Source organism: Anomaloglossus baeobatrachus, chromosome 4 (genome assembly GCF_048569485.1).
Source record: "Anomaloglossus baeobatrachus isolate aAnoBae1 chromosome 4, aAnoBae1.hap1, whole genome shotgun sequence".
Classification (NCBI taxonomy): Eukaryota; Metazoa; Chordata; class Amphibia; order Anura; family Aromobatidae; genus Anomaloglossus; species Anomaloglossus baeobatrachus.
In genome coordinates, this window is record NC_134356.1 from 575252929 (window position 1) to 575280159 (window position 27231).

The 27231-nt window shown below is 45.1% G+C and overlaps 1 protein-coding gene across 2 annotated transcripts in view; it reads right to left on the reverse strand.

The window, feature by feature from the left end:
* RASGRF1 (Ras protein specific guanine nucleotide releasing factor 1) overlaps positions 1 to 27231 on the reverse strand; it is a 162521-nt gene that overhangs the window by 50817 nt on the left and 84473 nt on the right. For both annotated transcript variants that reach the window (XM_075346106.1, XM_075346105.1), the window contains exons 16-18: positions 20133 to 20255; positions 14441 to 14611; positions 7013 to 7119 (exon numbers count right to left, since the gene is read on the reverse strand). In XM_075346106.1, the coding sequence (XP_075202221.1) occupies positions 7013 to 7119; positions 14441 to 14611; positions 20133 to 20255 (401 nt within the window). The remainder of the gene's footprint in view (positions 1 to 7012; positions 7120 to 14440; positions 14612 to 20132; positions 20256 to 27231) is intronic.

The window sequence follows — 27231 nt, forward strand, 5'->3', positions numbered from 1 at the left end:
ATCTGACTTCTCATAGACTTTGCTGGGAAGTCAAATGTCAGAAAGTTCTGACGATAAAACTGCAGCCAAAAATGCAGCAAAAAACGCAGCGTGCGCATGTAGCCTTAGGCTACCCAGCAAAGTCTGAGAAGTCAGATTTGCTGTGTGCACATTGCAGTTTATTTGTCAGCGTTTTATTTGTCAAAAGTTTGTGACAAAAAAATGCAGAATGTTCATTCTTCCTGCATTTTTGTCAACATTTGTCACAAAAACGCAGCAAAACAGCATGTTGTGAAAAACGCACAAAAAATGCACCGAAAATGCAGCAAAAACGCAGCAAAAACGCACCTACAAATACAAGCATTTTTTGTGACATTCCAGACTCTGACAAGGTGCAGTTTTGGCTGCATTTTGGCTGCAGTTTGTGAACACAAAAAGATGCAGCGTGCGCATGTAGCCTTATACTCACATGTTGACACTGCTGCTGTCCGTGGGTGCTGAAGTTCCCACGATACTGTGTCTGATTGCTGCTGTCTCCCCGCTGCAGCTACTTCTGGGTCGGCTGTGCAGTGAATATGCAGGAGCATAATTAGCTGGCCTGGAAGCAGAGACAGCAGCGGCTGGAGACGGGTGAGTTTAAGAAGGGAATTTTGTTTACTTACCGTAAATTCCTTTTCTTCTAGCTCCAATTGGGAGACCCAGACAATTGGGTGTATAGCTATTGCCTCCGGAGGCCACACAAAGTATTACACTTAAAAGTGTAAGGCCCCTCCCCTTCTGGCTATACACCCCCAGTGGGATCACTGGCTCACCAGTTTTAGTGCCAAAGCAAGAAGGAGGAAAGCCAATAACTGGTTTAAAGACCAATTCAATCCGAGGAAACATCGGAGAACTGAACCATACCACATGAACAACATGTGTACCCGAAAAAACAGAAAAACCCCGAGAAAACAGGGCGGGTGCTGGGTCTCCCAATTGGAGCTAGAAGAAAAGGAATTTACGGTAAGTAAACAAAATTCCCTTCTTCTTTTTCGCTCCTAATTGGGAGACCCAGACAATTGGGACGTCCAAAAGCAGTCCCTGGGTGGGTAAAAGAATACCTCGTGATAGGGCCGTCAAACAGCCCTTTCCTACAGGTGGGCAATCGCCGCCTGAAGGACTTATCTACCTAGGCTGGCGTCTGCCGAAGCGTAGGTATGCACCTGAAAATGCTTGGTAAAAGTATGCAGACTCAATCAGGTAGGTGCCTGACACCTGCTGAGCCATATCCTGGTGCCGTAATGCCCAGGATGCACCCACGGCTCTGGTAGAATGGGCCTTCAGCCTTGAGAGAACCAGAAGCCCAGTAGAACTGTAGGTTTCAAGAATTGGTTCCTCGATCCCCCGAGCCAGGGTGGATTCAGAAGCTTGCGACTGTTTACGCCGACCAGCGACAAGGACAAAGAGTGCATCCGGGTGGCGCAGGAGCGCCATGCGGGAAGTAGAACCTGAGTGCTCTCACCAGAACCAACAGATGCAAATCCTTCTGAAATTGATGGACTGGACGAGGACACAAAGAAGGTGAGGTGATATCCTGATTGATATGAAAGTGGGATACCACCTTAGGGAGAAATTCCGGAATCGGACGCAGAACTACCCTGTCCTGGTGAAGGACCAGGAAGGGAGATTTGTATGAGAGCGTTGCTAGCTCGGAAACTCTTCTAAGAGACGAGACCGTTACTAGAAGGCCACGTCCCGAGAAAAGCGGGAAGGGAGACCTCTTTCAAAGGCTCGAAAGGCGGCATCTGGAGAGCAATTAGAACCTTGTTCAGATCCCAGGGCTCTAACGGCCGCTTGTACGGAGTGCTGAGACGACAAACTCCCCGTAGGAACGTGCGTACCTGAGGAAGTCGTTTCTGAAAAAATACAGATAGCGCTGAGACTTGTCCCTAAAGGGAACTGAGCGACAACCCTTTTTCCAACCTAGATTGCAGGAAGGAAGGAAACATAGACGATGCAACCGGCCAGGGAGAAACACCCTGCGCCGAGCACCGAGATAAGAATATCTTCCACGTCCTGTGGTCAATCTTGGCGGACGTTGGTATGCTAGCCTGTCTCATGGTGGCAACCACGTCCTGAGGTAATCCTGACGACACTAGGTTCCAGGACTCAATGCCACACCATCAGGTTGAGGGCCGTAGAATTCAAATGGAAGAATGGCCCTTGAGACAGCCAGTCTGATTGGTCTGGTAGTGCCCCCGGTTAGCCTACCGTGAGGCACCACAGAACCGGGAACCACAACATCCTCGGCCAATCTGTAGCGACGAGGATGGCGCGGCCGCAGTCGGTCCTGATCTAGCGCAGCACTCTGGGCAACAATGCCAGAGGTGGCACATAAGGTAGCTGGAACTGCGACCAATGCTGAACTAAGGCGTCTGCCGCCAGAGCTCGATGATTGTGAAACCGTGCCATGAAGCTGGCACATTGTTGTTGTGCCGTGACGCCATTAGATCGACGTCCGGCCTCTGTCAGCGGCGCCAGATGTCCTGAAACCCGTCCGGGTGAAGAGACCATACCCTTTCGGCCACACCCCGGCGACTTAGGAAGTCAGCTTCCTAGTTTTCCACGCCTGGGATGTGAACTGTGGATATGGTGGATGCCGTGTCTTCCACCCACATCAGAACCTGCCGGACTTCCTGGAAGGCTTGCCGGTTGCGCGTTCTTCCTTGGTGGTTGATGTATGCCACCGCTGTGGAGTTGTCCGACTGAAGTCGGATTTGCTTGCTGTCCAGCTGCTGTTGGAAGGTTTGTAGGGCAAGATACACTGCTCTGTGTTCAAGAACATTGATCTGAAGGGTGGACTCTTGCTGAGTCCACGTACCCTGAGCGCTGTGGTGGAGAAAAACTGCTCCCCACCCTGATAGACTCGCGTCTGTCGTAACTATCGCCCAGGATGGGGATAGGAAGGACCTTCTTTTTGACCATGAGGTGGGAAGAAGCCACCACCGTAGAGATTCCTTGGCCGCCTGAGAAAGAAAGACGACTCTGTTGAGGGAGGTCGACTCCCCGTCCCATTGGCGGAGAATGTCACATTGTAGTGGACGCAGATGAAACTGCGCGAAAAGAACTGCCTCCATTGCTACCATCTTACGTAGGAAGTGCATGAGGCGTCTCAATGTGTGCGACTGGTTCTTAAAGAAGAGATTGCAGCCTGTAGTGAATGCTGTTTGTCTAGCGGAAGCTTCACTATCGCTGAGAGAGTATGAAACTCCATGCCTAGATATGTTAGCGATAGGGTCGGGGTCGGATCTGACTTCAAAAAGTTGATGATCCACCCAAAACTCTAGAGAGTCTCCAGCGCAACGTTCGGGCAGTGTCGGCATGTTTCCTAAGAGAGTGCCTTGACAAGTAGATCGTCTAAATATGGGATCACAGAGTGACCCTGAGAGTGCAGGACTGTGACTACTGCTGCCCTGACCTTGGCGAAGACCAGTGGGACTGTCGCTAGCCGGAAGGTAGAGCTACGAACAGAAGGTGTTCGTCTGCTATAACGAAGCGTAGAAACGCTAGTGCTCTGGATCAATCGGCACGTGTGGATAAGCATCCTTGATGCCTAATGATGCTAGGAAATCTCCTTGGGACATTGAGGCGATGACATGGCGGAGGGATTCCATCCGGAACCGCCTGGTGTCCACGAGCTTGCTGAGCAGTTTTAGATCCAGAACGGGACGGAACGGCCCGTTCTTATAGGCACCGCAAATAATTTGGGGTAAAAACCGTGACCTTGTTCCTGAAGAGGAACGGGGGTCATCACTCTTTCTGCCTATAGAGTGCACCCTGTTTGCAGAAGAGCAGCGGCTCGGCCGGGAGGTGGAGAAGTTCTGAAGAATCGAGTTGGAGGACGAGAAGTGAGCTCTATCCTGTACCCGTGAGACAGAATGTCTCACACCCAACGGTCATTGACCTATGGCAGCTAAATATCGCCAAGGCGGGTGAGCCTGCTACCGACCGAGGATGCGGAGAGAGGAGGCCGCAAGTCATGAGGAAGCCGCCTTGGAAGCGGGTTTTCAGACTGTCTCTTTTTTGGGCGTGACTGAGCCCGCCAAGAATCTGAGCTCCTCTGATCCTTTTGAGTCCACATTGGACGAGGAAAAATGGGACCTGCCCGAGCCTCGAAAAGACCGAAACCACGACTGCCTCCTGCTCTGTTGGGGTTTGTTGTGTCCGGGCTGAGGAAAGGATGAATCCTTACCCCTGGACTGTTTAATGGTTACATCCAAACGCTCACCAAACAGTCGGTCAGCAGAAAAAGGCAACTGGTTAAGCAACCTTTTTTGGAAGCAGAATCCGCCTTCCATTCACTTAACGAGCAGACCAGGCTCTGCTTAAAAACACGGAGAAGCGTAGGCTACTGCCGTACGGTTCGCAGAGTCTAGGGCAACCTGAATCGCGTAAGAAACAAATGCAGACATTTGAGAGGTTAAGGATGCCACCTGCGGCACAGATGTACGTGTAACCGTGTCAATCTGTGTAAGACAAGCTGAAATAGCTTGGAGTGCCCCAAGGGTGAGAATGCTGGGGCCAACGGTGCGCCGACAGTCTCATAGATGGATTTAGACCAGAGATCCATCTGTCTGTCAGTGGCATCTTTAAGTGCAGCTCCATCTCCCACTGCAACTATGGATCTAGCTACAAGCCTGGAGATTGGAGGATGCCGCTTGGGACACTGGGTCCAGTCCTTGACCACGTCAGGGGGCAGGGATAACGTGTATCCTAAGCCGTTTGGAGAAGCGCATATCTGGATAAGTGTGGTGTTCCTGGACTGCCTCTCTGAAGGCAGAGTGGTCCAGAAAAATACGTGAAGCTGACTCCTCCACTGGAGGAGCTGGGTGAGAAATAACCAACATTCTATTGATGGACGCTATAAGATTATTCACTATGGCGTCACCATTAGGTGTATCCAGATTGAGAGCGGTCTCAGGATCAGAATCCTGAGCCGCTACTTCCGCCTCATTACACAGAGAGTCCTTCTGCTAGGACCCTGATGAAACCGAGGGCCGCTCATAGTGAGCCCGCTTAGGCTGTCTGGGGCTGACGTCTGTGCAGAGCCGTGACTCTGGGATGCGTGTGACATTCCCGGAGCTGTTAGTTGTTCACACTGAGGGGGGCCATGGATCAATGATTCAACAGTGCCCATGTTGTGAGAGACATGTCCGGACTGCTAGGCTTCTAGTATCATAGCCATAGTCTCAGAAAATCTGTCAGTAAATACTGCAGACACCGTCCTCATCCTCTGGCCATTAGCAGAGACTCCGGCTGAGTTAGACATAATGGGGGTCTATGTAACCTGCCGGCCGTATAGCCGTACAAGCTGTACCGGCTGCATAGAAAAACATGTGGTTCTGCACCTTTGTTTTACACAGAGAATATGCTGATAACTCCTCCGCACAATCCAGGAGGGTATATACAACGTGCGACCAAACAGTGCAATGTATATAGTACAAGCATATCTATAAGTGCACTTCTGCACTAGTGGGGTTAGCACCACAGGTGCTGCTTAACGCCTGTTGCAGCGATTGTGTGACTATCAGAATGCCAGGGTCTTCCACACTTGTCTCTGTATCGTACAGAAACTGACACTAATGGCTGCCGGCGTCCTTGTAGAGAAGGAAGCCGTGGGCGTGCCTGAGAAAGTGCGGGAATCCGGTTTCACAGTGCACACAGTGAGAGGGGTGGAGTATGCAAAACATACTCCAGCTCTCAGCGCTGCTGTGCTATGCAGCGTCACGCCCCTACCCTGACTGTCAGGCCTGTGGGCGGTAACGAAGGGAGACTAGGCCCAGAAGCCGGGGACTCGAGTTAATAAGCGCGGCCGGCATATCAGTGCTGGCCGGCGCGGAAGTCCCCGGCGCACCACAAATCCCAGCGGCGCCTTAAATAAAAGTGGCAGCGGCGGTTAGCGCAGTAGTCACCCAATACACTAACACACCCAGCAACGCTGTGGTGTGCGATGGCACTAGTGCGGACAGCGCCGCTGTCCCTGGCGCACTAACACACCCAGCAGTGCTGCCGTGTGTCTGCGCGGTCCCCACAGGGACACAGAGTACCTCCATGTAGCAGGGCCATGTCCCTGAAGATACTCCGCTCCATGTCCAGCAGATACCAGGGGCTGTGGATGGAGCACGGTCTCAGTGCCTGGAGACCGATAGAATCCCACTTCACCCAGAGCCCTGTAAAAAGGGATGGGGAAGGAAGCAGCATGTGGGCTCCAGCCTCCGTACCCGCAATGGGTACCTCAACCTTAACAAACACCTCCGACATGAAGTGGGGTGAGAAGGGAGCATGCTGGGAGCCCTGTATGGGCCCTCTTTTCTTCCATCCGACATAGTCAGCAGCTGCTGCTGACTAAACAGTGGAGCTATGCGTGGATGTGTTGCCTCCTTCGCACAAAGCACAAAACTGGTGAGCCAGTGATCCCACTGGGGGTGTATAGCCAGAAGGGGAGGGGCCTTACACTTTTAAGTGTAATACTTTGTGTGGCCTCCGGAGGCAATAGCTATACACCCAATTGTCTGGGTCTCCCAATTAGGAGCGAAAAAGAAAAAGCTTTTTATTTTAAATGTTTTTCTGGTACGTGTTTCAGGGATCACACCACAGTGTGGTCTGTGGGACATCAGTGATGCCAGAAAAAAACAGACTTGTCTCCATGCGTGTACGCCACAGGTGAAAAATCACCAATGTGTGCGCAGAGCCATTGATTTTAATGGGTCTGCATAGGTCTGTGATTCTGGTACGTATAAAAACAGCAACATATGTACCAGAATCACTGATGTGTAAAGGAGGCCTTAGAATGGATTCTCATAGTGCATTCAGTGGCCTTATTGGGGATTTAGTCTGCACAAGCGGATTCGAGCATATGCACCAAGAGGCAATTGACTATAAAGATGCAGTCGGAATCAGTGTGTTCTGTTGTGCATTATTTTTGTCCATATACGCCTATTGGAGGTGTGCAGCAAGACGTAGTGGACTACTAACACAGAATTTTGGCACGTACCTGGGCATGTTTGGAAACCCAATGTCTCAGGACATTGAGTACACGGTTTGTTGCCGCTCTTCTGATTACAAATTCTTTGTCACCATTTCTCTGATCTGAAGGAAATCCTGCAACACAAACCACATGCAGATACATGAATTCAGGCTACATGACATTTATTGTAACGCAGTGCCAATGAGAATACATAGTTCTTGGACTCGGATGCTGGAAAAAATTGAGCTTTCCTTAAACCTTTAATTTATCTAACCTGCTTCTGTTAACAAGTTTTGAAGAGATTCCCTAGAATCTTAGGGACATTTCAAAAAGTCATAGTCTTTAAAATAAGACCAACTGAAAGAAAAGGTCCTATTTTACCATTGTGATTTTCTCTTTTTATGTTTTGTGGCATGTGTTGCTATTTTTTGCATCAAATTCTATAAAACGGCTGCATGCGGCTCAGGAAAATTGTGCGAAATCAAACATGCTTATTTGTTCTTTGCTTTCAGAGTAGACATGTCGCATGTTAGTCTTCAACTGTGCAAAAATAAGATTATACAGATTTTGTGCTGGAAAAGATTTCTCCAAAATTTGTTGAATTTTTTTTAAAAGTAGCAAATGATGTAGTAGGATAAAATATTTGGATAACCAAAACTACGCCCAAAACAGTAACAATGCAGTGGCATGATAAGAATCTGCATCACTTATCATATGCTAAATAGCTGCAAGCAAATATTCACAGAAACCTGCCACCACAAAGTCTTTTTGAGACGTAGCGATATCTTTCAAAACTAATGATTGTTATATTTTGCGTTTGCATTTTTTATTATTGAGGCGCTATAATATTTTGGTTTGGTTATGCTTAGAAAATCAAAAGGATGTGTGCAGGAATTTTTACGTAAATACTGTACCCTTGGAGAAGCTACCGTGTTTTTCCAAAAATAAGACCTCCCCCAAAAATAAGCCCTAGGAGGAATTTTCAGCATTTTCAGAGCAAGGCTTAAGGGTGCTTTACACGCTGCGACATCGCTAACGATAGCTAGCGATGTCGTGCGCAATAGCACCCGCCTCTGTCGTTCTTGCGATATGTGGTGATCGCTGCCGTAGCAAACAATATCGCTACAGCAGCGTCACACGCACATACCTTTTCAGTGACGTCGCTGTGACCGCTGAACAATCCCTCCTTCAAGGGGGAGGTGCGTTCGGTGTCATAGCGACGTCACTGCAGTGTCACTAAGCGGCCGCCCAATAGCAGAGAAGGGGCGGAGATGAGCGGGCCGGAACATGCCGCCCACCTCCTTCCTTCCTCATTGCCAGTGGACGCAGGTAAGGAGATGTTCGTCGTTCCTGCGGGGTCACACATAGCGATATGTGACGCCGCAGGAACGACAAACAACCAGCGGCATGCACTACCAACGATATTATGAAAAGGAGCGACGTGTCAACGATTATTGAAGTTTTTGCGATCGTTGATCGTCGCTCCTTGGTGTCACACGCTACGATGTCGCTAACGGCGCCGGATGTGCGCCACTAACTACGTGACCCCAACAATATATCGTTAGCGATGTTGCAGCGTGTAAAGCACCCTTTAAATATAAGACCTACCCTGAAAATAAGCCCTAGTCACAGTTCAATAATGAAGTGTCCGTGCAGCTGAAAAAGTTAAGATATTGCAGCACACTTCATTATAGAAAGCGGATAACTGCAAACATTCTCACCAGATGCCGAGCGGAGGACCTGCAGTGATCGCACCCCCGCACACATCTGATCTCACACACACAACCATCGGATCAACACACACAGAACAAACACGCAGCGTGCGAGGTCCTGAAGCAAAGTGTGCAGGATTTGAAGATAAGTGTGGCATAGTTTCAACACAATTACATAGTTTAACACAAGAACATAGTTTGAATTTATCTTTATACGTTTCCCATTTTTTTTTTTCCTCTTGTTTTTCTACTTTAACGTTTATCCCCATTTAATAGGTGCTCCATGGACAATGCTACCAGGTGTGTATCTTGTCAGATGTATGCATGCCTTGAGCAGCCGTTTGAGGGTGAATATGTCTGCACTCGATGCAAGCATGTTGCGTATTTGGAAGCCAAGGTAACTGATCTAAATAAGCAGCTTGCAACACTCAAGGGCATTGCAAACCTGGAGAGGAGTTTAGAGCTCACTGAGCTTTCTCTGGCTGGGGCCAGTGGTATGAAGGAGGGTGGAGGTGGAGAAGATCAGGACCCAGAGGTAGGTAGCTGGGTAACAGTTAGAAGAAGAGGTAGGGGGAAAAGTGTCAGGGAGCCTAGTCCTGACCTGGCACAACCTGGTAAATATGCCTGTTTGGCTGATATTAGGAATGAAGGGCCAGGACTAGGGTCACTACAGCAGGACATTGCTGCTAGCAACCAGGAAAACAACTGCTGTAGGAAGGAGGGAAAAAGGAGTGCAGCAAAGCCCAGACAGATGTTAGTGGTAGGGGACTCTATAATTAGGCGGACAGACAGGGTCATCTGTCGCCGAGACCGTGAATACTGAACAGTGTGTTGTCTGCCGGGTGCTCGGGTTCGGCATATTGCGGATCGGATAGACAGATTGCTGGGTGGGGCTGGGGAAAACCCAGCAGTCATGGTGCACATTGGTACTAATGACAAAGTTAGAGGCAGGTGGAAGGTCCTTAAAAATGATTACAAGGAAGTAGGAGAGAAGCTGATGTCCAGGACCTCCAAGGTGGTGTTTTCAGAAATACTACCGGTGCCACGAGCGTCACTAGAAAGACAGCGGGAGCTTAGGGAGATAAATACGTGGCTTAGAAATTGGTGCAGGAAGGAAGGGTTCGGGTTCATGGAGAACTGGGCTGACTTCTCAGTCGGCTACAGGCTCTACGGTAGGGACGGGCTGCACCTCAATGGGGAAGGTGCAGCTGTGCTGGGGGAGAAAATGGTCAGACGGATGGAGGAGCTTTTAAACTAGGATCTGGGGGGAGGGAGGGTAGTGGAGCAAATAAGGGGATAGATAGAGCAGATAGAGACAGTGAGATGGTAGGGGTCAAGGAAGGATTAGGGGGATGGGACATGCAAGAAACGTAGGGAGGCTAGGAGTAATAAAGGTGTTAATAGGATTAAATGTCTACTGGTAAATGCAAGAAGTCTTGCAAACAAAATGAATGAATTGGAAACTCTTATGTCAACCATGGATTATGATGTGGTCGGCATTACGGAAACCTGGCTGGATGAAAGCCATGACTGGGTGACAAACATACAGGGTTATAGTACATTTAGGAGGGACAGGAAAGACAAAAAAGGTGGTGGGATGTGTATATTTATCAAATCTAACCTAAAACCTGTGTTGAATGATAACATTGGGGGGAACTGCAACAATGTAGAGTCAATATGGGTAAATGTACATGGGGAGGGGAATAATGGAAAAATGCTAATTGGAGTTTGCTATAAGCCTCCTAACATACCTGAACAAATAGAGGGTGAAATGCTGGAACAAATTGAAAAGGCAGCTAATAATAATAATCGGGTTCTTATTATGGGGGATTTCAACTATCCAGACATACAGTGGGACATAGAATCTTCTGGTTGTGCTAAAAGATGTAAATTCTTATCTACCATTCAAGACAATTACCTCTCTCAGATGGTAGATGAACCGACGAGGGGAGATAATTTGCTAGATTTGGTCCTGTCAAATAGACCGGATACAATTTCAGATCTACAGGTCCGGGAGCACTTGGGCACCAGCGATCATAATATGGTAAGCTTCAACGTAATATTCAATAAAACATTTCAAAGGGGAAATGCTAAAACCTGGAATTTTAGGAAAACTGATTTCAACAAATTAAGGGCTTAAATGTGTAGATTGGGACAAAGTCATGGTAACTGGGGATACTGAACATAAATGGGGAAAGTTTAAGGATATACTGCTAGAGTCCTGTAAAAAACTTATACCCTCTGGTAATAAAACGTCCCGGAATAAAAAGAAACCACTATGGATAAATAAGACTGTACAAAGTATAATAAAACAAAAACAAAGGGCGTTTAAAATCTTGAAGGCTGAGAATACAGAAATAGCATTTCAGGAGTATAAAGATATCAATAGGCAATGCAAAAAAGAAATCAAACAAGCAAAACTAGCTACTGAAACAAAAATCGCCAATGACATTAAAATAAATCCCAAAATCTTTTATAAATACATTAATGCCAAAAGGAAAACAAAGGATAGTATTGGCCCCTTAAAATATAATAACAAGTTAGTTATAGAGGACAAACAAAAGACTGAGATATTAAATAGGCATTTCTCTTCTGTGTTCACCAAGGAACTGACTGTACCAGACATCATTCAACAAGTGAAAAATCAAAGTTCACCACCCGATATAATTAATTTAACACAAAAAGAAGTACGCCTACGTCTGAGTAAATTAAACATTGACAAATCCCCAGGGCCAGATGGCATTCATCCACGAATATTGAGGGAATTGAGCTCCGTAATTGACAGACCGCTGTATCTTATCTTTTTAGACTCGCTTGTAACAGGGTTGGTGCCTCAGGATTGGAGGATTGCTGGTGCGGTACCGATATTTAAGAAAGGTAAGAGGATAGATCCAGGCAACTACCGTCCAGTAAGCCTGACATCAGTAGTATGCAAAGTTTTTGAGGGCATTTTAAGGGATGACATGCAAAAATATGTTGCAGAAAATAATATAATAACTGACAAACAGCATGGATTCATGAAAGATAAGTCGTGTCTAACCAACCTGTTGGGGTTCTATGAGGGGGTAAGTGCAAACCTGGATACTGGTAATGCAGCTGATGTGATTTATTTGGACTTTGCAAAGGCATTTGATACTGTACCACATAATAGCCTTATACTAAAGTTCCAGAAGCAAGGACTAGGGGAAACTATATGCAACTGGGTAAGGAATTTGCTAAAAGATAGGAAACAAAGTAGTCATAAATGGAACATTCTCTAAATGGGCTGTAGTCAGCAGTGGGGTGCCGCAGGGATCTGTGCTAGGACCAATTCTTTTTAATCTCTTTATTAATGACCTTGTGGATTTGATTGATAGTAAAGTGTCAGTCTTTGCTGATGACACCAAACTATGTAGGATATTAAAAACTGACCTTGATAGTATAATATTACAAAAAGATCTGAATAAGATGTCAGAATGGGCAGATACTTGGCAAATGAGATTTAATGTTGATAAATGTAAAGTAATGCACCTAGGACGGAGTAATCCTATAGCTGCGTATACATTAAATGGAAGTAAACTCGGGACTACAGAACAGGAGAAGGACTTGGGTATTCTCATTACAAATAAGCTGAGCAGCAGCACTCAATGTCAAGCAGCAGCTGCTAAAGCAAGCAAGATTCTAGGGTGTATAAAAAGAGAGATTAGATCCCGTGATCCCAACGTATTGTTACCCCTCTATAAATCACTTGTAAGGCCACATCTGGAATATGGGATACAGTTTTGGGTTCCACATTTTAAAAAGGACATTCAGAAGTTAGTCAGTTCAAAGGCAGGCAACTAGACTACTACAAGGAATGGAGGCCTCACATATGATGACAGGTTGAAAAAGTTAGATATGTTTAGCTTAGAAAAAAGACGTCTCAGAGGAGATCTCATTTATATGTATAAATACATGTGTGGTCAATATAAAGGACTGGCACATGACTTATTTCTTCCAAAGACAATACTAAGGACCAGGGGACACTCACTGCGAGTGGAGGAAAAGCGATTCCGGCAGCTAAATAGGAAAGGGTTCTTTACAGTTAGAGCAGTCAGACTGTGGAATTCCCTACCACAAGAGGTAGTAATGGCAGATATTATAACAGCTTTCAAAAAAGGGCTGGATGATTTCCTCAGTACACAAAACATTGTTGGTTATAAATGACTTTGTGACCAAATGTAGAACTGGTGGAGGAAGGTTGAACTAGATGGACCTAGGTCTTTTTTCAACCTTAGTAACTATGTAACTATGTAACACACAACCATCGGATCGCACACACAAACTTCGGATCACACACACATCAGATCTCACACACACACAATCAGATCTCACACACAAACATCGCATCACACACATACTCACCACATCCAGCGACACCGATTTCTGCTGGCTGTCAGAATCCTGAGAGGCTGTGCAGTGGAGTGCAAGGACCTGCCGCAATGCTTGCTTACAGGACTTGCGACACGTGACTTCCTCCCATCATTCCCTGCGGCCGCAAGCATTTTTTAATGTTGGATTTGATAAGTGAGTGTGTGAGTGAGTCTGTCTGTCTGTCTATGATCTGCTGTGTGTGAGATCTGCTGTGAGTGTGTTGGCCAGAAGCAGGGGAGGACGGCGTACAGCACCCAACAGGGAGGACCTGGGAGCCACGCATATGTCCGGGTCTGGTAAGTATGAGTCTCCTGGGAAGTGGGGGTTTGCTTTTTTGGGGGTTAACTTGCTCCCCAACCATGTTTCTCCAAGAATAAGGGGTACTTTGCACGCTGCGACATCGCTAGCCGATGCTTGCGATGCCGAGCGCGATAGTACCCGCCCCCGTCGCACATGCGATATCTTGTGATAGCTGCCGTGGCGAACATTATCGCTACGGCAGCTTCAGACGCACTTACCTGACCTGCGACGTCGCTCTGGCCGGCGACCCGCCTCCTTCCTAAGGGGGCGGGTCGTGCGGCGTCACAGCGACGTCACACGGCAGGCGGCCAATAATAGCGGAGGGGCGGAGATGAGCGGGACGTAAACCTCCCGCCCACCTCCTTCCTTCCTTGCGCTTAGCTGGTGGAGGCAGGTAAGGAGATGTTCCTCGCTCCTGCGGCTTCACACACAGCGATGTGTGCTGCCGCAGGAACGAGGAACAACATCGTATCTCCTATTGGTGCGACATTATGAAAATGTCCGACGCTACACAGATCACCGATTTACGACGCTTTTGCGATCGTTTATCGGTGCATCTAGGCTTTACACGTTGCGACGTCGTTACCGGCGCCGGATGTGCGTCACTTTCGATTTGATCCCGACGATATCGCAGTAGCAATGTCGCAACGTGCAAAGTACCCCTAAGACCTCCTCCAAAAATAAGCCCTAGTGCTTTTTTGGGGGGCAAAAAAAGTATAAGACAGTGTCTTAGTAGTCAGATCGATCCCTTTCTCATATTCACAGAGATCTAGATCTCAGCATACTGTACATACCTTTTATCTCTTATCTTTATTTATCCCAATTGTAATTTTTATTCTAAACAAATGTCTTTTTTTTAATAAAATCAACCGTGAAGGTCAAATTTTTGCTAGAGGAGCTCTTCTATATCAATACAGTAGCTAAAATGCAAAAATTAACCGTCTGACCTGTCTTGTGTAATATTACTTTCCGCATGGGTCCATCACTAGCGGGTCCATCCTATATTCACCCCTCATTGCATCTACTCTTCAGCACAGAGCCGAGCACTTACCTGCTGTCGCCAAAGACATCCGCCTGTACGTCTCCTTGGTTGGAGTACCCTCATTAGCTCCAGCAGTTGCTATGGCAAAAGCAGAGGCTGCGGATAAATTGCTGCGATTGCTGTCATGTTCCCGGCAGGAAGTCATCACAATGCCATTATTATATGAGAAGAGAGTAAAGTCTGTACAGAAAAGTTAGCATGGAAAGTGTGAATGACAGCATCACACCATGTGGTATACACCAAGCTCAAATACATAATATTATGGATTCAGCAATCACTGCAATCTGAATATTCACAGATTACAGGCTGCAGTGTAGGATGCTTTAGGAGGGCCACATATCATTTCTTCCTTGACTATGCCATAAACACACATATTAAAATACTGGGGCTTAGATATTGGGAAATGAGTGCTAAATGAGCAATCAGCCAATGTAAATCAATTTAAATACATGTAAACTACAACATCTTTGATAAAGAACGATAGAAATGTTGCAGCTGAATTTCTGAATCCATCAGCTCTCCTGACGTCTGTTTCACTCCATATTTGTAATTTCCATATTTTAATTATTCTTGGGCATCATTTCTTAAAAACACTACATTGTGCTATTCTGCTGTTATTTCTCCTATAAATTTAGGGATAAATTGACAACTGGGTGTTATCAGGTGAGGTGTCCCTACACAGAGCATTGAATTCAGAGGCGGACGTACTATTGGTGTAATCTGTGCAGCCGCACAGGGACCCAAGAGGTATATGGTCCCATTTCTGCCTCCAAAGTAGTTGCAATTTTGCATTTTTATGAGCTCTTGGGCCCATATATTCTTCTTGCACCGAGGCTCTTTTCTGCCTGTGTCATAGAATCATAGAATATTAAGAGTTGGAATGGACCTCCTGGGTCATCTAGTCTAACCCCCTGCTCAAAGCATAATTCACTAAATCATCCAAGACAGATGTCCGTCCAACCTCTTTTTAAAGACTTCCATTGAAGGAGAACTCACAACCTCTCGTGGCAGCCTGTTTTACTCATTGATCACCCTCACTGTCAAAAAGTTTTTTCTAATATCTAATCTGTGTTTCCTCCCCATCAGTTTCATGCCATTGCTTCTAGTCTTTCCTTGTGAAAATGAGAATAAAACTGATCCCTCTACAGTGTGACAGCCTTTAAGATATTTGTAGACAGCTATTAAGTCTCCTCTCAGTCTTCTCTTTTGCAAGCTAAACAATCCTAAATCCTGTAACCGTTCCTCATAGGACATGGTTTGCAGACCAGTCACCATTCTGGTCACTCTTCTCTGAACTTGCTCCAGTTTGTTGATGTCTTTTTTAAAATGTGGTGCCCAACACTGGACACAATATTCCAGATGAGGTCTGACCAAAGAGGCGTAAAAGGGGATAATGACTTCACGTGATCTAGACTGTATGCTTCTGTTAATACATCCTAGAATGGTGTTTGCCTTTTTGCTGCTACGTCACACTGTTGACTCATGTTCAGTCTGTGATCTATTAGTATACCTAAGTCTTTTTCAGACATGCTGTTGGATAGCTCTATTCCTCCCATGCTGTATTTGCTCTTTTCATTATTCTTGCCAAGATGTATGTCTTTGCATTTCTCCCTGTTAAAAAACATTCTATTAGTTGCTGCCCATTGTTCCAGCTTGTTTAGATCTTGTTGAATCCTCTCTCTATCTTCTCTAGTATTAGCTATTCCTCCTAGCTTTGTGTCATCAGCAAATTTAATCAGTTTACCCTTAATACCTTCATCTAAATCATTGATAAAGACGTTGAACAACATGGGGCCTAGGACAGAGCCCTGTGGTACCCCACTTGAGACAGTCTTCCAACTGGATGTGCAGCCATTTATGACCACTCTTTGACTGCTATCACTAAGCCAGTTATGAATCCATCTAACAGTTGCCTTGTCCATTCCACACTTGGTAATTTTTTCAATAAGGATTGTATGAGATACTTTGTCAAATGCTTTACTGAAGTCAAGATATACTATATCTACTGCATTTCCCTGATCCATCCAGTCAGTGATTTTATCATAGAAGGAAATTAAGTTATTCTGACATGACTTATTAGTTACAAACCCATGCTGGCTCTGGTTAATCACTTCATTCTCATCCAGGTACTTCCATAAATGTTGTTTAATAATTTGTTCAAAGATCTTTCCTGGTATGGAAGTCAGGCTCACAGGCCTGTAGTTCCCTGGGTCCACCTTCTTCCCCTTTTTGAAGATAGGGACAACATTTGCTCTTCTCCAGTCTTCTGGAACTTCTCCTGTTCTACAAGAATTTTCAAAAATTATGAAGAGTGGTTCTAATATTTCCTCTGCTATCTCCTTCAGTACTCTGGGGTGTAATTCATCTGGACTTGGGGACGTGAATTAATGTTAACTAAGTGTTCCCTCACTATCTCTTTGTTTATTGATGGCCTGGATTCTTCTAATCCTACGATAGAATGGTGAAGATCAGTTGATTTTACTTTTTCTTTTTCAGAGAAAACCGATGCAAAATAACAATTTAAAAGTTCGGCCTTCTCAACTTCATGTTTTACAACTTTACCATTTTCATACTGTAAAATTCCTATAACATCTTTGACTTTTATTTTATTTTTGACATAACTCCAAAATCCTTTTTTATTGCTTTTGACATCTCTTGCAAGCCTTATTTCATTTTCAGCTTTAGCTAATCTGATGTGTGCCCTGCAGGTTTTGCAGACGGTGTTATATTCTTCTTTAGATATGCCTCCCTCTTTCCATTTCTTTTTTCCTTTTTAGCATGTGTTTAAGTTCTGTGTTCATCCATCCTGATTTCCTTAAATGTTTCTTATTAACATTCTTATAACAATTGCGCTTTGAGAATCTCATTTTTCAAGATGTTTCATCCTTCCTGGACATTTCTGTCCTTAAGGACATAAGGCCATTGAATCCCTGCTATCCTCTTTCTGAGTCCCTTAAAATCTGCCTTTCTGAAATCCAGCCTTGAAGTCTGAGTTTTCACTGGTCTTCCTCCTCTAGTTATCCAAAACTCTATGATAGCATGGTCACTGCTGCCCAGGATCCCAGCCACCCTTATCTCCTCAACCATTTCCTCCCTGTTTGTAAGGATTAGATCCAAGGTAGCAGATCCCCTTGTTTTCTCCTTGTAAGACAAAGTTGTCAGCAACAGATGATAAGAATTTGTTGGAACTGTTACTTTTGCCTGAGAGAGATTCCCAACAAATGTCTGGATAGTTGAAATCTCCCATGATCACAACATCATATTTTTTTTTGAGAAGTTGGTCATCTGATGTATAAAGAGTTTATCCATATCCTCCTCTTGTTGAGGCGGCCTGTAGTACACGCCTACAATGGTGTTCTTTCCCTTGTTTTCTCCTTGTATTCTTACCCAAACAACTTCCACAGAACTCCCAGTCTCTGAAGCTTCAATCTCTGTGGAAATATATGATTTTGTAACATACAATGCGACACCTCCTCCTCGTTTATTATGTTTGTTTCTTGCAAATAAGTTGTATCCTTCTAGCCTTGTATTCCAGTCATGTGTATCGTTCCACCAAGTTTCAGTGATGCCAATGACATCATATTTCTTTTCCTGAGTTAGTAACTCCAATTCTCCTTGTTTGTTGCCCATTCTTTCCCCCATATTTTCATTATTCTGATTTTTTTGTCTTAGTTCTTCCTTTCCATTTCTAACAGCAGAGTTTTCAATAGTATTTGTCACCTGTATGGCTTTCCCTGGCCTTTTTCTTCCCTTCCCACGCTGTTCTAGTTTAAAGCTCTCTTGATGAGCTTAGCAAGGCGATTTCCAAATATGTGTTTTCCAGTCTTGGTAAGGTGCAGCCCATCTTTAGCAAGTAGTCCATCATACAGGTAATTCACTCCGTGATCCAGAAATCCGAATCTTTGTTGACGGCACCATCGACGTAGCCAGTTGTTCACCTGTAGAATCTTGTTCCACCTCCTTGTTCCATGACCATCCACTGGGAGGATGAATGAGAAGACCACCTGCGCTCCCAGTTCTTTCACTTTCTTGCCTAAGTCTTCAAAATCACTGCAGATGGTTTCCAGCTCGTTTCTTGCAGTTTCATTTGTCCCCACATGTATTAGCAGGAATGGGTAGTCATCTGTTGGTCTGAAGAGTCCCGATATCCTGTCAGACACATCTTTGATTTTTGCACCTGGAAGACACCACATTTCTCTTGAGGTTATATTCGGTCTACAGATGGCGGCCTCTGTTCCTCTCAACAGTGAATCCCCCATGACCACCACTCTCAGTTTCTTCTTCTCAACAACATTTTTGTTTCTCCATCCAAGTGTCCACCAGTAATAAATCAATGCTGACAATGGCAGATTGGACTGTGCAGAAATACACCCCCTTTTTGATAAAGGGAATAGTAACACCCAGTTGACAATGTAATTTTATAAACTACTCAACGTTGAAATACCAAGAAGGAAAAGTCACAGGATTGATAGGCATGTTAATGATGTGCAAATGATGAAAACATGTAAACAACATTTTCAAAACATCTGATACATTCAGTATCGAGAATGTGTAAGGGCTTGTAAGGTGTAGCAGCGGTCACTGTGTAGTGTTGGAAATTGATATGACAGTGCAATGTGTTCAGATAGCCACTAGGTGGCCACAATGCAGTGACGTCTCTGGTACCTTTGGGTTAGGTATGGTATACGGTGCCAGCTACAAGACGTCTGCAAGTTGGACCATGAGAGAAGCCAGCCTTTTACCAGGCCAGGACCCGTAAGAAGAGAAGACGTCGCCCGGAGGAGCCCAGTCGCCCAGTGCTAGAAGAGGAGAAAAAGTTCCCTCTTGCTTCACCTGGAGAAGTGCATGCCAACAAACCTTGCTATCTCTGGAGAGAGACAGTTTCTCAGGACGGTACTGTGAGTCTGCATTCATGCACCTTGGTTAGGGCATAGTGTAGGCCGCAGTTGTTAGAGCACGGTAGCTGCGCGGCTCCAGTAGTGGAGGCCAGTCAGACTGTAGCAAAGTGTACATTTGATGTTCTGTACTGTTCCCACTCTGTTTTGTGATAGTTGAGGAGACAGTTGAAGTGTGCCCCAGCTAAACAGTTTACTTGTTTTTACCTGTGTAATTCCGCATACCCCCTGTCCGCCATCTCGCAGCAGTTGCGCGTCCCTGCCTGTAAATAAACCCTGTTGAACTGTAGTCTCGTCTTGTGCCGTAACTAACTCTGCACTGCGGTGGATCCTGGCTCTCACTTCATATGATCGCCACAAGCAGAAATACATAGAATGTGATTGGTCGACAATTACAAAGGCGGCTGCCAGCAGAGGATCTTGGTAATTTGCTCAAGTGCAATCAATGTGGCAGAACATTCCTCAGACATCCATTAATAACGTCACTGATAGGTAAGTTCATGTATTTCTTCGCATGATGTTCATACTCGATATTAAATAAATTGAGACATTTTGAAAATATTGTTTCCATTTTTTCAATCGTTTGCAAATCATTAACATATCTATCCTGATCCTGCAATTTGCATATGCCCACAACTTTTATTCTTGGTGTTGCAATTTGAATGTTGAGAAGTGTCTTTACAGGAGGTATAGCAGGGATTGCACCATGCAGCTCTCCAAGGAATTGTAAATGTATAGAAAATATAAGTATTCACTATAAGAAACACATCTGACGTGCGGATAGTCCTTCTTTAAGATGTACTCACCTGCAGAGTTACGACCACGTTGAGAGATCGGCGTGGTTGGTGAGCGGGTTGGTGATGTATCAGTCTCTGCCTCATCGCTCTGTGTCTGTTCAGTGTCTGATTCTGCTCGACATGCTTCAGAGTCTGGATGACAAAGTGAGTGAAAAATAGATTATCATTACAGGTAAAAGTAAAAAAGTCAGTACACACTGTACACCAAAACAGCAGCAATGCCTCTTATGCTCCATTCACACCATCAGCTTTTGGTGAGTTTTGCCGAATTTCTGCACCTATTATGTAAATGAGGTTACTTGCATTTCTCATTGTCTTTGTATGCAGTGTTTACATATGTTTTTATTGCGTTTTTGATGCTACTTTGTGTGGTTGCATTACTGTAGGAACATTATTAATGCAATTATAATCTCTATCGGTCATGTTGACTTCCTTCACAAATCACGTTCACTGTAGTGTCATGTTTCACGTGAGCACAGACTACACTAAGCCCCCTGATGAATTATCTTTAAGTGGTACCCCGTAGTAGTAATTTACACCACTTCCAGTCCTGCGTCATGTGACTAATCATGTCACAGAGTGTTTGATCTACTCATTGAATGAGAAATGGGAGTCTCCATTTTGGAATGGCGTGTGATGTCACTTCCGCCAATATGGCGACTCGCATCCTAAACATAATGACCTGTTTTTTTAAGTTATATTTCATCATGACTGGCTACATATACATTGTATTGCATTGTGAGTATCGATTTGCAAAACTATTATGTGATATACCCATCATAAAACATACATACAAAAAGTACTGACATAGGAATACAAGGCTGGCAAGTAAAAGAATAATATCCAAAAAAGTGTACTATATATATATATATATATATATATATATATATATATATATATATACAGTTAGGTCCAGAAATATTTGGACAGTGACACAATTTTCGCGAGTTGGGCTCTGCATGCCACCACATTGGATTTGAAATGAAACCTCTACAACAGAATTCAAGTGCAGATTGTAATGTTTAATTTGAAGGTTTGAACAAAAATATCTGATAGAAATTGTAGGAATTGTACACATTTCTTTACAAACACTCCACATTTTAGGAGGCCAAAAGTAATTGGACAAATAAACCAAACCCAAACAAAATATTTTTATTTTCAATATTTTGTTGCGAATCCTTTGGAGGCAATCACTGCCTTAAGTCTGGAACCCATGGACATCACCAAACGCTGGGTTTCCTCCTTCTTAATGCTTTGCCAGGCCTTTACAGCCGCAGCCTTCAGGTCTTGCTTGTTTGTGGGTCTTTCCGTCTTAAGTCTGGATTTGAGCAAGTGAAATGCATGCTCAATTGGGTTAAGATCTGGTGATTGACTTGACCATTGCAGAATGTTCCACTTTTTTGCACTCATGAACTCCTGGGTAGCTTTGGCTGTATGCTTGGGGTCATTGTCCATCTGTACTATGAAGCGCCGTCCGATCAACTTTGCGGCATTTGGCTGAATCTGGGCTGAAAGTATATCCCGGTACACTTCAGAATTCATCCGGCTACTCTTGTCTGCTGTTATGTCATCAATAAACACAAGTGACCCAGTGCCATTGAAAACCATGCATGCCCATGCCATCACGTTGCCTCCACCATGTTTTACAGAGGATGTGGTGTGCCTTGGATCATGTGCCGTTCCCTTTCTTCTCCAAACTTTTTTCTTCCCATCATTCTGGTACAGGTTGATCTTGGTCTCATCTGTCCATAGAATACTTTTCCAGAACTGAGCTGGCTTCATGAGGTGTTTTTCAGCAAATTTAACTCTGGCCTGTCTATTTTTGGAATTGATGAATGGTTTGCATCTAGATGTGAACCCTTTGTATTTACTTTCATAGAGTCTTCTCTTTACTGTTGACTTAGAGACAGATACACCTACTTCACTGAGAGTGTTCTGGACTTCAGTTGATGTTGTGAACGGGTTCTTCTACACCAAAGAAAGTATGCGGCGATCATCCACCACTGTTGTCATCCGTGGACACCCAGGCCTTTTTGAGTTCCCAAGCTCACCAGTCAATTCCTTTTTTCTCAGAATGTACCCGACTGTTGATTTTGCTACTCCAAGCATGTCTGCTATCTCTCTGATGGATTTTTTCTTTTTTTTCAGCCTCAGGATGTTCTGCTTCACCTCAATTGAGAGTTCCTTAGACCGCATGTTGTCTGGTCACAGCAACAGCTTCCAAATGTAAAACCACACACCTGTAATCAACCCCAGACCTTTTAACTACTTCATTGATTACAGGTTAACGAGGGAGACGCCTTCAGAGTTAATTGCAGCCCTTAGAGTCCCTTGTCCAATTACTTTTGGTCCCTTGAAAAAGAGGAGGCTATGCATTACAGAGCTATGATTCCTAAACCCTTTCTCCGATTTGGATGTGAAACTCTCATATTGAAGCTGGGAGTGTGCACTTTCAGCCCATATTATATATATATAATTGTATTTCTGAACATGTTTTTGTAAACAGCTAAAATAACAAAACTTGTGTCCCTGTCCAAATACTTCTGGACCTAACTGTATATATATTCTCTAACAGGGGGAGGGGATAAATATATATATATATATATATATATATATATATATATATATATATATATATATATATATGTATATATATATATATATATATATATATATATATATATATATATATATATATATATATATATATATATATATATATATATATATTTATCCCCTCCCCCTGTTATAATTGGCATAGGTATTATGCAATCGATTTAATTTTTCACTAACAGGATCTGTGTGAGGTCATACCCATGTGACCAGAAGAAGCGGGGCCTCAGCAAACAAAGCTGATACCAGGAAGCAACATTTTTCTGTTGGCTGAGGCCCCTCCCCTTCTGGTCACATGGATATGACCTCACACAGGTCCAGCAAGTGAAAAATTAAATCGATTGTATAATACCTATGCTAATTCTAATAGGGGGAGGGGATAGCTATGAATTCCCCCTAGATGTTATCTGATCCTCAGCTGCTGTCACTCAAGAAGCTGCCGATTTTATAAACTTTACTTCCTTGGATTTCAAAACCTATACATCCGAGCTGACCACTACAGGTACATATAGAATCAGTACAGCACTGGTTTTAGGTTATATATGAAAATCCTGGTGATTTTGTTCCCTTTATAGGCTTCAATGCTTTAAATAAAGGCGCTTTGTTTTTAACATCTCCTGGAATTTGGCATTATCAATACTATTAATACTTTACTGACATTGTTAGGTGTGTTTTTGATGCGTTTTCACAGTTGAAACAGATTAATGAATATGAGTTTTTACTTGTGGATTTATACCATCTAATACAAGTTTATGAGGAAAATCTGCACAAAAAAAGAAAATTTTGGGTACTCACCCTAAAATCTCTTTCTCAGAGTTTTCATTGAGGGACATAGGAAACCCACCCACCAACCAGAGCCAAGCTGACCAGTTAGTATGAAAGCAATAGGAGAAGCAACCTAAAATTAATATAGACTGGTCCAACAGAAATACGTAAGCAGAGAGGGTGCAGTATGCCACAATGAAGGCTCAAAGAAAGATTTTATGGTGAGTACACAAAATCTTTTTTCTATCGCTTCATTGGGGGACACAGGAAATTATTGGGATGTCCCAAAGCAGTCCTCAAGAATGGGGAAAAAGGACTAGAAAATTAGAAGAGCAAAGGACAATGTAACTTGCAAGACCTTTCTGGCTAGGCCCGAACCTGCCAAGGCAAAGGGGCAAGAAAGGTGAGAACTCTGAAGAATATGGAAAAGGTAAGCACGAATACAAGGAAGCAGCCAACAGGGCTGCCAGATAAAGGCATGATAACAAATGGTCCAGGAGGTCCCAGAGACAGGTGGAGAGCTGCAACCTCAGAGAGGGTGCCCCGTCCCTTGCTCAACATGCATCCATAACTATAGAGCAGATGCTGACTGGAAGACTGATATGATGACTCTTCGGATCATGCACTATGAATCCGAGCATCTAAAGAAGCTGTTCTAGACAGAAAAGGGCGCTGAGACGCACTGACCAGGCACAATATATCTTAAGAGACCAGTCAGTAGGAGGAAAAGCAAAAGAGTGGAGCAAGAGACTCTCCCGTAAGGAAGACAAAAGAGTAAAGATGAGGAAGCAAATACAAGAATACCATGACCAGAAGGTCACGAAGGAAGGATAGAAGGGCGACAAGATAGGGCTACTAGTTCTGAGACACGCCCAAGGAAGAGATTGTCGACGAAAAGATCTATCCGGAAAGTAAGGAAGATTGACTAGAAAGAATACTAAGGAGAGCTTCATAGAGTATTCATCATCAGATGGGATCCCAGAGATCCACAGGAGGCCACTAGGAATTTATCAGGCGAGCACACATCACAGGTAATCTAGAACGGAGAACAAGAAACTAGTTCCCTATGAAACAGACAGAAACCTTACGTTGGAGAGCTGAGGCACAGCCAGACTCAAAGACGGACCGCAAGAAGGTCAAGAGGTATGGAAGTAGAAGAGAAAAGATCAAATGGACTCAATGCGTAGAACACGATCAATGACAAGATCAGAGGAACTGGAAGTCTTGAGCACTGCAGCCCATGAGCCAAACCGATTAACTGAGAGAAGTAAAATTCTGATGAAGGAAGGAAGGGGAATCTGAGAAACAGATATGAAATATTCCAGTAGGAGTCTGAGAGAAGGCAGACCACCCCCGTTAGATAATAGTAAACTACCTCAATAGTCCCAAATCCCATGGACATTTTGGAACTAGAGGGTGACGAAAGGAAGGGGAAGATGAGAAGCCCAGAAGACCACCAAAGCGATGGAGGACAACTGCTGAGGGTTGCAGAACCTGGATGGGGGCTGAGAGACCCCATAGAGCACCATGGATGTCATCAGAACAAAGTGAGGAATGTTCCACAGTCAAAGACTATGGATGAGGACCATTTAATGAGACAACCACACTCCTATCAAAGGCCTTTCGCAGGTTAGGAAGTCGGTGGTCCAGAGCTTACTCGAACTGACCTGCTGAAAAACACTGGCAGACCAAGTTGAGTCTGTGACCAGACACTTCTGCCGAAAACAAAAGGAATAGGGTATCCCCTTGGTGATGAAGAAAGAAGGGAATTTTGTTACTTACCGTAAATTCCTTTTCTTCTAGCTCTTATTGGGAGACCCAGACGATTGGGTGTATAGCACTGCCTCCGGAGGCCACACAAAGCAATTACACTAAAAAGTGTAAGGCCCCTCCCCTTCTGGCTATACACCCCCAGTGGGATCACTGGCTCACCAGTTTTAGTGCAAAAGCAAGAAGGAGGAAAGCCAATAACTGGTTTAAACAAATTCTCTCCGAGTAACATCGGAGAACTGAAAACCGTTCAACATGAACAACATGTGTACCCGAAAAACAACCAAAAATCCCGAAGGACAACAGGGCGGGTGCTGGGTCTCCCAATAAGAGCTAGAAGAAAAGGAATTTACGGTAAGTAACAAAATTCCCTTCTTCTTCGGCGCTCTATTGGGAGACCCAGACGATTGGGACGTCCAAAAGCTGTCCCTGGGTGGGTAAAGAAATACCTCATGTTAGAGCTGCAAGACAGCCCTCCCCTACGGGGAGGCAACTGCCGCCTGCAGGACTCTTCTACCTAGGCTGGCGTCCGCCGAAGCATAGGTATGCACCTGATAATGTTTGGTGAAAGTGTGCAGACTCGACCAGGTAGCTGCCTGGCACACCTGTTGAGCCGTAGCCTGGTGTCGTAATGCCCAGGATGCACCCACGGCTCTGGTAGAATGGGCCTTCAGCCCTGATGGAACCGGAAGCCCAGCAGAACGGTAGGCTTCAAGAATTGGTTCTTTGATCCATCGAGCCAGGGTGGCCTTAGAAGCCTGCGACCCTTTGCGCTTACCAGCGACAAGGACAAAGAGTGCATCCGAACGGCGCAAGGGCGCCGTGCGGGAAATGTAGATTCTGAGTGCTCTCACCAGATCTAACAAATGTAAATCCTTCTCATACCGATGAACTGCATGAGGACAAAACGAAGGCAAAGAGATATCCTGATTAAGATGAAAAGAGGATACCACCTTCGGGAGAAACTCCTGAATGGGGCGCAGCACTACCTTGTCCTGGTGGAAGACCAGGAAGGGAGCCTTGGAAGACAACGCTGCTAGCTCAGACACTCTCCGAAGAGATGTGATCGCTACCAGAAAAGCCACTTTCTGTGATAGTCTAGAAAGTGAAACCTCCTTCAGAGGCTCGAAGGGCGGCTTCTGGAGGGCAACTAGTACCCTGTTCAGATCCCATGGATCTAACGGCCGCTTGTACGGGGGTACGATATGGCAAACCCCCTGTAGTAACGTGCGCACCTTAGGAAGGCGTGCCAAACGCCTCTGAAAAAAGACGGATAGCGCCGAGACCTGACCTTTAAGGGAGCCGAGCGACAAACCTTTTTCTAACCCAGATTGCAGGAAAGAAAGAAAGGTAGGCAATGCAAATGGCCAGGGAGACACTCCCTGAGCAGAGCACCAGGATAAAAATATCCTCCACGTTCTGTGGTAGATCTTAGCGGACGTGGGCTTCCTAGCCTGTCTCATGGTGGCAACGACCCCTTGGGACAATCCTGAAGACGTTAGGATCCAGGACTCAATGGCCACACAGTCAGGTTCAGGGCCGCAGAATTCCGATGGAAAAACGGCCCTTGGGACAGTAAGTCTGGTCGGTCTGGGAGTGCCCACGGTTGGCCGACCGTGAGCTGCCACAGATCCGGATACCACGCCCTCCTCGGCCAGTCTGGGGCGACAAGTATGACGCGGCTGCAATCGGATCTGATCTTGCGTAGCACTCTGGGCAAGAGTGCCAGAGGTGGAAACACATAAGGGAGCCGGAACTGCGACCAATCTTGCACTAGGGCGTCTGCCGCCAGCGCTCTTTGATCGCGAGACCGTGCCATGAAGGTTGGGACCTTGTTGTTGTGCCGTGACGCCATTAGGTCGACGTCCGGCACCCCCCAGCGGCGACGGATTTCCTGAAACACGTCTGGGTGAAGGGACCATTCCCCTGCGTCCATGCCCTGGCGACTGAGGAAGTCTGC